The sequence below is a fragment of the Chenopodium quinoa genome, unplaced genomic scaffold, assembly GCF_001683475.1.
Source record: "Chenopodium quinoa cultivar QQ74 unplaced genomic scaffold, ASM168347v1, whole genome shotgun sequence".
NCBI classification, from domain to species: Eukaryota; Viridiplantae; Streptophyta; class Magnoliopsida; order Caryophyllales; family Amaranthaceae; genus Chenopodium; species Chenopodium quinoa.
This window is the reverse complement of record NW_018742914.1, coordinates 3,271,732-3,283,391: the sequence shown is the minus strand read 5'-3', so window position 1 is coordinate 3,283,391 and position 11,660 is coordinate 3,271,732. Positions and strand designations below refer to the sequence as shown.

Genomic DNA, 11,660 nt, shown 5'->3' with positions numbered 1-11,660 from the left:
TGGTCGTTTTCTTAGCCAGATTCGTCCCTCGTTTTACGTTTCATGTCTCCCTTCTACTGCCTATATATACTAGTTGCTTTTCCCAGTCAAGAACACACAACACAATCAGTTATCTCTCATCACTAAAACTATCTAAACACGAGTTCTTTCTGTTCTGTTTTCTGGGCAAGTGTTCTGAGTTCCAGTAGGGTTTGTGAGTGCACATAAACTCCGGCGCCGTGCTTATCCTGGAGGGCGACCACTTCTAGTCTACTGCACCGGGAGGTAGCGCGGAATCGTCTTTTAGGTCAGTGGTTCTCCACGACGTGGCTATTGTCACTTTGGTTCACGCATCAAGAGATAAGTAATTTCTGTTTTTTTTTGCTGAGTAGTATAACATTTGGTTCGAGTATAGTTCTAGCCCTTCTAATCCTCTTAGCATAACTGGTCTTGACCCCGAGCCTCTACTTCTAATCTTTGATCTGATTCAATCCGGTCTAAGTCTGGGCCGATGAAGGACACAACTTACGAGACGTCCACGAAAGGCACAACAAAGTAAAAATAGGGGTCCAAAATCCATGATTGGCAAGATAGGTACTGTACTAGATTAGACGATGTAAATTTACAATCATGGCGCATAACAGTGATAAATAAAAAAAGAAAGATAAGCAAAACATATATTATCAAATCAGACCCTGTGACAGTATTCGATCCTCCTACGGAACTGCAACTCTGCAACACCAGATATTTCACAATACCACTACTATTACAACTTGTATAAAGCTAAGATAAAAAAGCATAATCACCTTTTTTTTCTTCAGTCTCTCTCAAATTCTTCTTTAAATATTCTTGGTTTTTTGATAGTTTCTTACAATTAAACCTGAAATTAGGAGAGAAAATTTGAGGTTTTAACAATGGCTACTATGTCTGAAAAACCGATTATGTTGGTGGGAATTGATGATAGTGAGCAGAGTTTTTATGCAATGGAATGGGCAATTGATCATTTCTTTACCCCTTTTGCTCCTAATTACCCTTTTAAGCTTCATCTTATTCATTCTAAACCTACTCCTGTTACTGCTATTGGATTTGCTGGTCCTGGTATGAAATTCATTTTTATGTTCTTTAATTTGATCATTTTTAATTTGTTTTGTTGATTTTGTTTTTCGGTTTTTGTTGATTTTCAGCTTTTTGTGATTGTTGTGGTTTGTGGGTTTTTGTTATATTGTGTTTTTAACCATTCATTTTGTGTCGGGTTCGTGTCGTGTTGTCGTGTTGGATTGACTATCATTAGTGCATTGGCCCAACAGGAAAAAAAAAAAAAAAAAATTAACTGGGTCGTGGGGTTTGTGATTAGCTTTTTAATTGATTTTGGCTAAGATTTTGGCTTATATAAGATTGATGCTTGAGTTGGGAGAAGGTTTTTGGATACTATCACCATGATTCATGTGAATTTTGGAAGGATTTTGCATGATTCATGTGAAATTTGGAAGTATTATGCATGATTCATGTGAAATTTGGAAGGATTTTGAATTGCCATTTCTGTATTTGATGTCAAAATTTGAAGGATAATTGAGGTTACATAGAGTATGAGTAAAAGCTACTGCCTAGGATGTGTATTAGTTGTAAGTTTTACTAAAAAGAACATGAAGGTATGGTGATTATAAGAACTTGTATGTGTAGTTAAAAGAATATTCAACCGAACATTTGTTCTTGAGGGTAAGATCTAAGCTTTTGTGTCCTTGTGCTTAACAAAAAAAAAATGTAGATTAAAGGCCTGTTCTCATACGTTTATTTTCAGTTCAGTTCAGCTTCGAATTTCCTTCTCTTATAAAATATTCATTTCAGTTCAGCTCAGTTCAATCCAGCTGAGTTCAGTCTATGAGAACAGGCTCTTGCTTGATTTTTAAGGACTAATGATTTCGTGATGCCATAAGAAAAAAAAAATTGTAGTAAGGGTTTAAAATGATCCATTGTGAAAATGTGAAGGATGCAAATTTGCCCTGTTTGTGTCGATGTCTATGTGAGTGTTCAAGTATAGCAGTATAGCCTTTACTGTCATATGGTATTTTTTTTTACCAATCTCAGATTTTGCATGAAAGGCAAGAACTTTGAATGCTCAATTTCTGTAGGCAAAAACTTGTATAAAACATTTTATTGTACTCCGTATTCAACAAACTAAGTCACCCAAATCACATAAAAGCTAATTTCGTAAAGGGTTGATTTCTGTACAATCATAATTTAAGGTAATAACTTATTGTTTACAAGACCTACTGCTGAGGGAATTATTTGCTGTCTTTGCAGCGTAATTCAATAACTGAGTATTAAAAGATGCTGCATGAAAAACCATATTATAGATTTCTGCATATAGATTTTTGAGAATTACCTCAAGTATCAAGTCTCATGGTAGGTTAATAAAGTTTTCGGTATATAAAATAAGAAAAAGGTTGTGTTTCAGTAGCAGTTAAATTATTGAGGATTCAAGGTATGTCTTTCCAAGATAAATAAGCTCTTCTTGTTTAATTTGTGGAACCTTAGGTTCATTACACTTGTTGAATTGGTCCCCGCAAAACTATGAGGCTAGGTTGGAATGAAAATTGGAGGTAAATTTAGGTATATGGATGCAAACTAGTGTCGAGTAAATCTAAAAAGTCATAATTAATATACCAAGGATTTGGACATCTTAATATGAACGTCTCGTGTTCTTATCAAAATTTTGGGACTGTAGACAGAGCCAAAAAAAATAAAAAATATATCTTGGTAAACTGCAAGTTCAAAAGGTACTGTATATATTAGGCCCAGCTTATTAGTGGGTATTTCTGATCTTACTTGAACAACTATATCATAATGTTGACTATTTCATAGTTATTTTCTTTAAGTTCATGAGCTCATCACTTCATCAGAACACAGTCTTACAGAATTACAATATACTGTCTTGTATGAGCTTGTGTCTGTCATGGCTGCCGTTCGAGAAGAAATGGTGTTAAGATAAGATAGTATATTTTAGGGAATATATTTGATATATCTTTGTGATTATATTGTGTTATCTTTAGGTAGGATAATATTTCCTAAATATGTGCTAAGATAGATTAATTAGATTCCGATGTTGATAAGGTTTCTAAGTTATGTGTATAAATATTTGATTGATGGTGAATGAGAAGAACAAGACTTTGAGATTAATTTTTTTTGCCTTGAGTAAAATCTGAAATTAAACACACACAAATTAATCAAAACATAATTTAATCAAAACATAATTTAAGCAGAACAAAGATGGGTGAAAAAACTCCAGTAGATTTGACGTATTATCTAGGATCGAGTGATGGTCCGGGTAATATCATTACGCCTATACAATTGATTGAAAGTTATTATCGGGAGAATACAACATGCATATAGAGATTCAAAGTTCTAGAAGAGGATTGTAAATATGCTTGATTTTATCTTTGCTTTTCAAATTGTGTATGTGCTTACTGCCTAGTGTATGTATATCTGTCTTCTATTTTCAGAATAAGAATTGGTTTTCTGATTTTACTAATTGCAGGAGGCTCTGAAATTCTTCCATATGTGGACACTGATCTGAAGAAAATAGCTGCCAGGGTCATAGAGAAGGCTAAAGAGCTGTGCCACTCTAAATCGGTATAGTAATCTATTTATTATTTAAGTTATTAATATCGAGGGGCTATTGATAATTACAGTTTGGGATTTTGATTCTTCATTTTCTCACCCTGCATTACATTTTCTGTCCTGAAAACTTAAATAGTTTCTGATATTTACTGTCAAGTTATGATACATATTGAAACACGAGAAAGGTATTGATTTTAGGCACCACTCACCCAAGGCCAAAACATATAACTGATAGAGTACCTATTTAACTATTTTTAAATCAAGAAGATTGTAAGGCATCTGGAAGACTGGAAGGGAAAATTTTTAGCGTTGCATTAGCTTGGCTTTTATGACCAATGCTTTCTTAATTCTTCGCTGTATATATTTCCTAACGATCTGTATCTACCTGTCCTTATGTATCAAGTATCATATAATTATAGAAAACAAATTTTACTCAGGCTTTGTTTAGTTTGATGGAAAAACATTTTCGGCGAACAATGTATAGGAAGTTAAGGAATAGTTTCCTAATTTAAGTTAGGCCTGGCCTAACTTAGTAGTAGACAACAGCTCAAAGGCCCAACTTAAATTAGGAAACTATTCAGTTTCCTTAACTTCCTATACAATGATTCCTTTGTTTAGTTCCTTTGCAGTTCAGCAGTTGTGATCTTAGTCTTCAATACTAGTTAAATTTACAGTTTACACTCTTGATTCAATGTCAATATTCTTTATTACAGGTGGATGATGTTACCGTAGAAGTTGTGGAGGGTGATGCTAGGAATGTGCTCTGTGAAGCTGTTGAGAAGCACCATGCTTCCATATTGGTTGTCGGTAGTCATGGCTATGGAGCAATTAAAAGGTAGGTGCTTACCTAAATGAATTTGTTAGGCCAAAATATGCCAAATTTGCCAATGTAAATGTATAAAATGTAACACCATATATGCCTGGAAAACTATCCTACAATTGCACTGCCATAGTAATGGCACCTTTATATCAAAGTTGTTAACCAACTAAATTTTCAAAGTAAGTTCAATGAAAAGGCAGCTCCTGTCGGTTAAATCGATCATGAAGATTAACTGATAATGGCTTTGATTTTGTTTCAGGGCTGTTCTTGGTAGCGTAAGTGACTACTGTGCTCATCACGCTCATTGCTCTGTAATGATCGTCAAGAAGCCTAAGGTTAAGCACTAAAATCCCTTCCAATGGATGGTGACATGAAAAGCATGAAATGCCATGAGAACTGCCCTTCTTTCATAATATTTATTTGTGTGTAATAATTATTCAAAACTTATTTCCTTTGGAGTGTGATAAAGATCTAGAGAATGATACACATGTATCCTTGTATATTGAATGATTAGGTGATAAGCCTATGCCTGGCATGGGTAATTGGGAATCATTTAATATAGTAATTACTTGTAATTCACTCAAAAAATTTCTTTTGCCAAGAAAAATAAATTAGGTACGGAGTAAAAACCTAACTAAAGGTTACCTAATTCTTGTATTTATTCTTATTGTCCTATTAAAAATTAAATAAAAGGGTATCATCAGTTATACCCTACCCTTTTTTTTTGGGAACTTTCACAATATTTGCACAATTTTTTAATGTATGCTTATTTGAGTAAGATGCTAAATATACCTTGCTAATTATACCAAAAACTAATTAAATGTATGTACGGAGTACTAACATAATTTACTCAATAACTAAATGTTTTTTTTAAAAAAAAAAAAAAAATCTTGCTAACAAACACATTTGGGACATTAGATTATCCTTTAAAATAGTTCCTAAAATGGTATTGTATTAATTTGGAAATGCATGCCAAAATCACGCATCAATCGGTGTATTTATTGTTTATTTCAAGTTAAACTTTTAACTTTTAGTTATCTTATCCAACGCCTTGATGACTTTCGTTAGCTTTTGCCTTTTTTAGATAATCTAACTTGACTAAGGGTTTATTCACTTCAGCTTAATTTCTATTCAATTAAGATTTAATCAGTTTAGTTCAACTCCTAATTTTCTTTTCTCATAAAATATTCATTTTAGCGATATTCAGTTCAGCTCCGTTCAATTCAGCTCCAATCAGTTCAGCTCAGCTCCAATTAGTTCAGTTCTATTCAGTTTAACTCCTAATTTCCTTCTCTCATAAAATATTTATTTCAACTTTATTCAGTTCAGCTCCGTTCAATTCAGTCTGCTCCAATCAGTTCAGTTCAGTTCAGCTCCAATCAATTCAGTTCAGGTTCAGCTCATTTTAGTAAATATGAACATACCCTAATTCTAAATCTCACCCCTATATATATATATATATATATTTTTTTTTTCGATTTTATGTCATTTTCTTGATCAATTGGCCAACATCTACAACATTCATTTCTATCTAATTATCAATATCAAGTGTTGCCTCTCTCCCATTGAAGTTGGGTCTTTGAATTTTAGCAAACAAAAACCACCAACTTACTAGTTTTTGTAAAATGAACATTGACGCACTATTGAAGTGTTGATGACTTACATTTTTGGGTATTAACTTCTTCTTCTTCCTTTTTTTTTTTATATTTTTAGGCAGACAGAGAAAGTGGGTTCCCACTACCTAGATAATCTGGTTCTAACTGCCAAGTCATGTGCTAATTGCACATTCCTTCTGTCTACTTTAACGCATACTAGATAGTCTCTCTTTGTAGCTTCTTTCCTGATGTGCTGGACTAAGAGCTTGGTGTCTTCATCAGCAGACTCGAGGGCATTCACCAACTGTAAAGAATCTGATTTGATGATTACATTGGCGTAATACTCAGGGGCTCGATGTATAGCTTCCAGTACAGCTAAACCCTAAGCTTGGAGTGGAGAAGCTGCAAAAACTCTAGCAGATCCGTGATTGTGTCCTAAGTGATCCTCCTCTGCAATCCAAGCTATTGCTGCTTTCCATGACTTTCCTCCATTTCCACGGCTACCCTTCCAAGCTGCATCAACCAGAATGCTTATTCTTGTCCTAGTAGAAGCTTTTCCTGTTTTCCAAACCACTGGGAGATTTCCACTCTTCACGGGTTGAGATTCAGCATCTTGCTGCGCTTCAATCTTGATTGTATCCACCCCCAGTTGTGAGCGTGTAACTGTGCCAACTCAATTACTCTTGAAGGATTGACACTCACACCTTTGAAAATTACCTCATTTCGGTGCAGCCAAACTCCCATAGAATAGCTACAAAATGAAGAAATGGTGAAGGATTATCCTGCATAAGATTCATACAATAACTAATAAAATTTGATGCCTATTCCCTGCAAGACAAATGGTTAGTGGCAAATGAGTTGATTCCAAGGAGGGAGGCTAGCCAACCCTTCTTGAAACCTCACAAGTCATGAACAAGTGCTCCACACTTTTAGGTTCTTGTTTGCAAAACACACAAAGAGCCTCTGTATGCATTCCCCTTTTCTCGAAATTCTCTCTTATTGGAATAATTGAGCCAATTTCCAAAAGAATATCTTCATCTTGGGAGGAACTGGAGTCTTCCACCATTTCTTCCAAAAGTTCACATACCTTGGCTTCCATGCAGATTCGTTTTGGTTTGATATTTGCAGCCAGTATCCAGACTTGAAGGTGAACTCTCCTTTTTTTTTTGGAGTCCATCAAAACTACTCATCTTCCTTATACTGCAAAGGCAAGTGAATAGCTAGTATTTCTCTAGCTGTATTATCATCAAATGCTTTCCAGATTAGATTTGCATTCCACCTTCTTTCTAAAATGATCAGGTCAGAGTCCTTCTCCGGGGGGGGGGGGGGGATTTAATCCTTCGTTTAATTTGATTTTGTCCTTCCTTACCCAAATATATTGCTCAATAGAAGTGTTTCTCCCATTTTCTATCCTCTTTCCAATGCCAGATTTGAATGAGTCAACTGCTCTGACCATGCTCTTGGCTGCCCACGATCCTTTATTTAAATTTGAAGTTCTCATCCCCAAACTAACAAGATCCCTTCCATATTTTGCTGCAAACAATCTACTTGACATAATATTCGGATTCTTACACATTCTCCAGCTTTGCTTCATAAGGAGGCTTGTATTTATATGCTCCAAACTTTTCAGACCAATACCTCCTTCATTCTTATGCATTTGTAGCACTTTCATCCTCCTCCAACATAGATATCTTCCTTCTAGATTCGAGCTCCACCAGAATCTAGAGATCAATGAGTTTGCTTGTTTCAAAATTGACCTTGGACACCAATATAAGGCTAGCACATGTTGAGCCAGAGCTAGCAGAATCCCATTTATGAGTACCAGTTTCCCTGCTTGGTTCAATTTTGAGAATTTCCAGGAAGTAATTTTTTCATTTATTTTATCAACAATCCCTCTAAATTTTGAGCTAGTTCTTCCATTGACATCCATTTGGCATCCTAAATACTTCCCAAGTTCATTGCAGCTCTTCACTCTTATTGGTTTTCTCATGATTCTCACAAATCTGGAAGGTGTATTTGGACTGAACAAGATAGAGGATTTCTTCTCATTCACCACCTCTCCTGAGATAATGCAAAATTCATTCAAGGTTCTTTTAATGAGCTTGCATGAATCTGGAGTGCCTTGAAGCAAAGAAGTGCATCATCAGCAAAGAACAGGTAGCTTACTGTAGGAGCATTTCTTCCTACTTTTATACCCTTTAACTCTCCATTAGCTTGGAGCTTTGCCAGTCTCCTTGACAAGAGTTCCATGACTAGGATGAACAGATATGGTGACAAAAGGTCCCCTTGTCTTAGGCCAGCATTTGGAGAGAAAAATTTTGTTGGCTCTCCATTTACCAACACTGCATAAGAAACAGAAGAAATACACTGCTTGATCCATTTCCTCCATGAGAGGGGAAAACACATCTGAGCTAGGATATTTTCCACCAGATCCCAAGCTACTCGATCATAAGCTTTTCTTAGATCGATCTTGAGAATAGCTTCAAAGATTCCACCTTTCTTTCTTGATTTCACTTGAATGAGAATTTCATGAGCAACATAGCAGTTATCAGTCATAAGCCTTCCTGGTACAAAAGCGTTTTGAAAATCTCCAATTAAGTTAGGCAAGACTGCCTTGAGCCTGTTTACCATACACTTGGAGATGATCTTGTAAAGGGAATTACACAAGCTTATGGGTCGAAACTCATCCACCTTCGAAGGCTGGTTCACCTTTGGTATGAGAGTAATAAAATTTTGCTTGTCTCTTTCAGCAAGTTACCTGTTCAAAATAAGTGTTGGACTCCCTTAATCACCTCATTTTTTATAGCACTCCAATTTTCCTAAAAAAAAAGAGGTGGAGAGCTGTCCGGGCCCGGAGATTTCAGGGGGTTTGGTGCAAACACTGCAGCTTTGATCTCATCTTCTACAAACGGCTTGTCAAGCCACAAGATTTGCTCTGAATTTAATATTGGGAGATCCTGCAACCAAAGCTTGATCAAGCCCTCTCTAACTTGTAACTCATCTTGGGATAACTTAGGTCCTGCATACATGAGTGCAAAGTGTGAGAAGAACTGATTCTTTATGCTTTCCTTTTCTGTGATCCATTCATTCTAGTTATTTTTTAGGGCTCGAATCTCCATCCTAGCCGCTCTTTGTTTCAAACTCTTGAAAAAGAAAGTCGTAGACTGGTCTCCATACATGTCCCATTTAGATTTTGCTCTTTGCTTCCAAAATAGCCATTTCCTGGTAGCTTCCTCCTCCAGCTGTTTCCTTTTGTCTATTTCCAAACCCGAATGTAGGTCAACGAGCTTGTCATATTTTTGAGCTTCTTCGAATTCATCCTGGATTTTCTGCCAATTCCCATTTTCATGGCTATTTTTATAACAAAGACACCAGTGTTTCACTTCCCTTAAACATCTTGAAATTTTTTTCTGAACACTATACATGGGTGATCCTTGAACTTTTTGTGTCCAAGCAGAGCTGATTAAGTCATGTACTTCATCCAGTTTTAGGCTCCAAGCCTCCATTTTATAGGGTGTGCATTTTTTATCTCTTCTTCTTTTGAGTTGAAGAATTATAGGCCCATGATCAGAGAACATTAAAGGTAGATTCCATAGAAAAGCATCTGGGAAGCTAAACCTCCATTCATCATTAGCATAAGCACGATCCAATTGTTCATAGATAGGATCTCTGTTCTATTGTTGCACCATGTATATTTTAGTCCTTCGAAGGGTATACTAGACAACTTATTATCTATTGTCCAGTTTACAAAATTGTTCAACCCATAATATATTATCTCCCACCCAACTTTTGTTCTAGAGAATCCAATTGATTGAAATCACCAACTAGAACAAACCTCCGTCCCTTTAAATTTGTTCATGAGCTCATGCAGCTTATTCCACACATCCAAACGATTGCACACATAAGGACTACCATACACACAGGCAATATAATAGTTAACGTCTCCTACTAGATTAACATAGCACAAGATTACAAAAGGGTGGACTTCTACCACCTGCATACACACCCTAGCAGACCAGCATAGGAACAAACCTCCCTTGCTGGCATCGACATTGTACCCCGTACTACCTACAAATCCCATTTTACTGAAAATAGGGATTAAGCAGTCATAATTACATTTAGTTTCACTTAAGAAAATTACATCTAAGTTAAACCTAGCCGAAAAGGACCTAATTACTGGGAAAATTGGGGAGTTTAGGTCACTCGCTCCCCTACAATTCCAGCTTAACACGTTCATTTTCCACCCAAAGGCTGTTGGCCATCCGCGCCTTCAACTTTGAGATCAGGATTCTCCTTTCTCGACACTTCTCCATCATAATCCATTAGGTCTTCTTTTGCTGCAATTCGAAGCACTTGGATCCTAGTTGTAGATTTTCCCTCATCTACTTCCATAAACTTCTCCCACAAGTCATCATCTCTACTTACTCCAAACCTGAACTTGTCGCACACTTGCTGCACTAACGCCAATTTACCTCTCTTCCCTAAACATTCCCCTAGCTCTTCACCACCTGCTGTTCTCTTCACCTGCTTCCCATTAGTGTTAAAAACCTTTTTTAGATCCTCTTCTACACACGGACTCCACCCCTTCTTACGTGGCCCCTTATCAGTAAACCTCATTCCCTTCCGCCTTTTGAACAACATTTTCTTTTCCTCATGAGTGTAAAAATGTTGCTTGAAGTTAGAGGAATATTCACTAGACTCAATGTAACACCCCATATTTTTGAACTAATAAATTTTGAATTATTATGTGTATAATGTTGTTTTTTATTCAAATTATAATAATTTTAATTTATGATTGATAAGGGTGTAAAACTAATTTGAAATATTACTTGTTAATTATTTATTTACAATCTTTAGTTGAGCCGGTTGAGGCGAATTATACCGAGGTTACTCTTATGGACCGAATCAAATCTAGGTGTTTGGGCTATAACCTAGGAGGTGTTTGGGCTGATTTGGGCGTGGGATTTGAGTAGTGTGCTAGTATTTGAGTTGGTTTTGAAAGTTAGATATTGGATTCTTTCATTTGACTCTTTAGTTGCCAAGTTAATGCTCCCCTTAATTCTTGCCTTCAATTTATACTCTTGCTTCTTATCACACCCAAACCCATTATATTTGCTGCCCTCATTAAGAAAATAATCATCAGTATCCTTTCCCATTGACCGTGAGAATCAATCCTCAAAAGTATTTGCACTCTTCCTTCATTCACTTCCATAATACATCTCCTTCTTCCTCAATTCTTGTGAAACTGTTGCTGGGTTTTATTGTTGCAAGGATCGTCATACTTTCCCTCTTGATCTGGCTGTGAAAAATAATTAAGTTTAATGGGTTAAAACCTTTCCTTTTTCGTCCCCTCGTGTATGGTTTGTTATACATACATCTAGTTTATTTCAACCTTGTTTTGTATAGGTTTTCAAGATCATCAAGAGGACTAGTTCGTATTGAGTTTTTCTGGTTTCTTGGGTGTTATCGGAAGTTTATCGAGATAACTAGAATTATTCCTTTACTTTAGACATCAAGGTTGGGTTTAGGAGGGGTTAGATACGTTTTATAGGATTTGTGGTTCGAGTTTCGGTTGCGGTTTTACATAAATTTCCATGCGTGTATCTTGAGTGGTGTTTGACAGATTTTCCTTCCTTCCATGCTTAATT

At 36.1% G+C, this 11,660-nt stretch overlaps 1 protein-coding gene across 1 annotated transcript; it reads left to right on the top strand.

Annotated features, from left to right (window-relative positions):
• The first annotated feature begins 665 nt into the window (after window positions 1–665).
• On the top strand, window positions 666–5,148 carry LOC110727884 (universal stress protein PHOS34-like). Its single transcript, XM_021907462.1, has 4 exons — window positions 666–1,077; window positions 3,515–3,609; window positions 4,311–4,432; window positions 4,677–5,148. Exons 1-4 carry the CDS (start codon window positions 894–896, stop codon window positions 4,762–4,764), a joined length of 489 nt encoding a protein of 162 aa, XP_021763154.1. The 5' UTR covers window positions 666–893; the 3' UTR covers window positions 4,765–5,148.
• The last annotated feature ends 6,512 nt before the right edge of the window (window positions 5,149–11,660 follow it).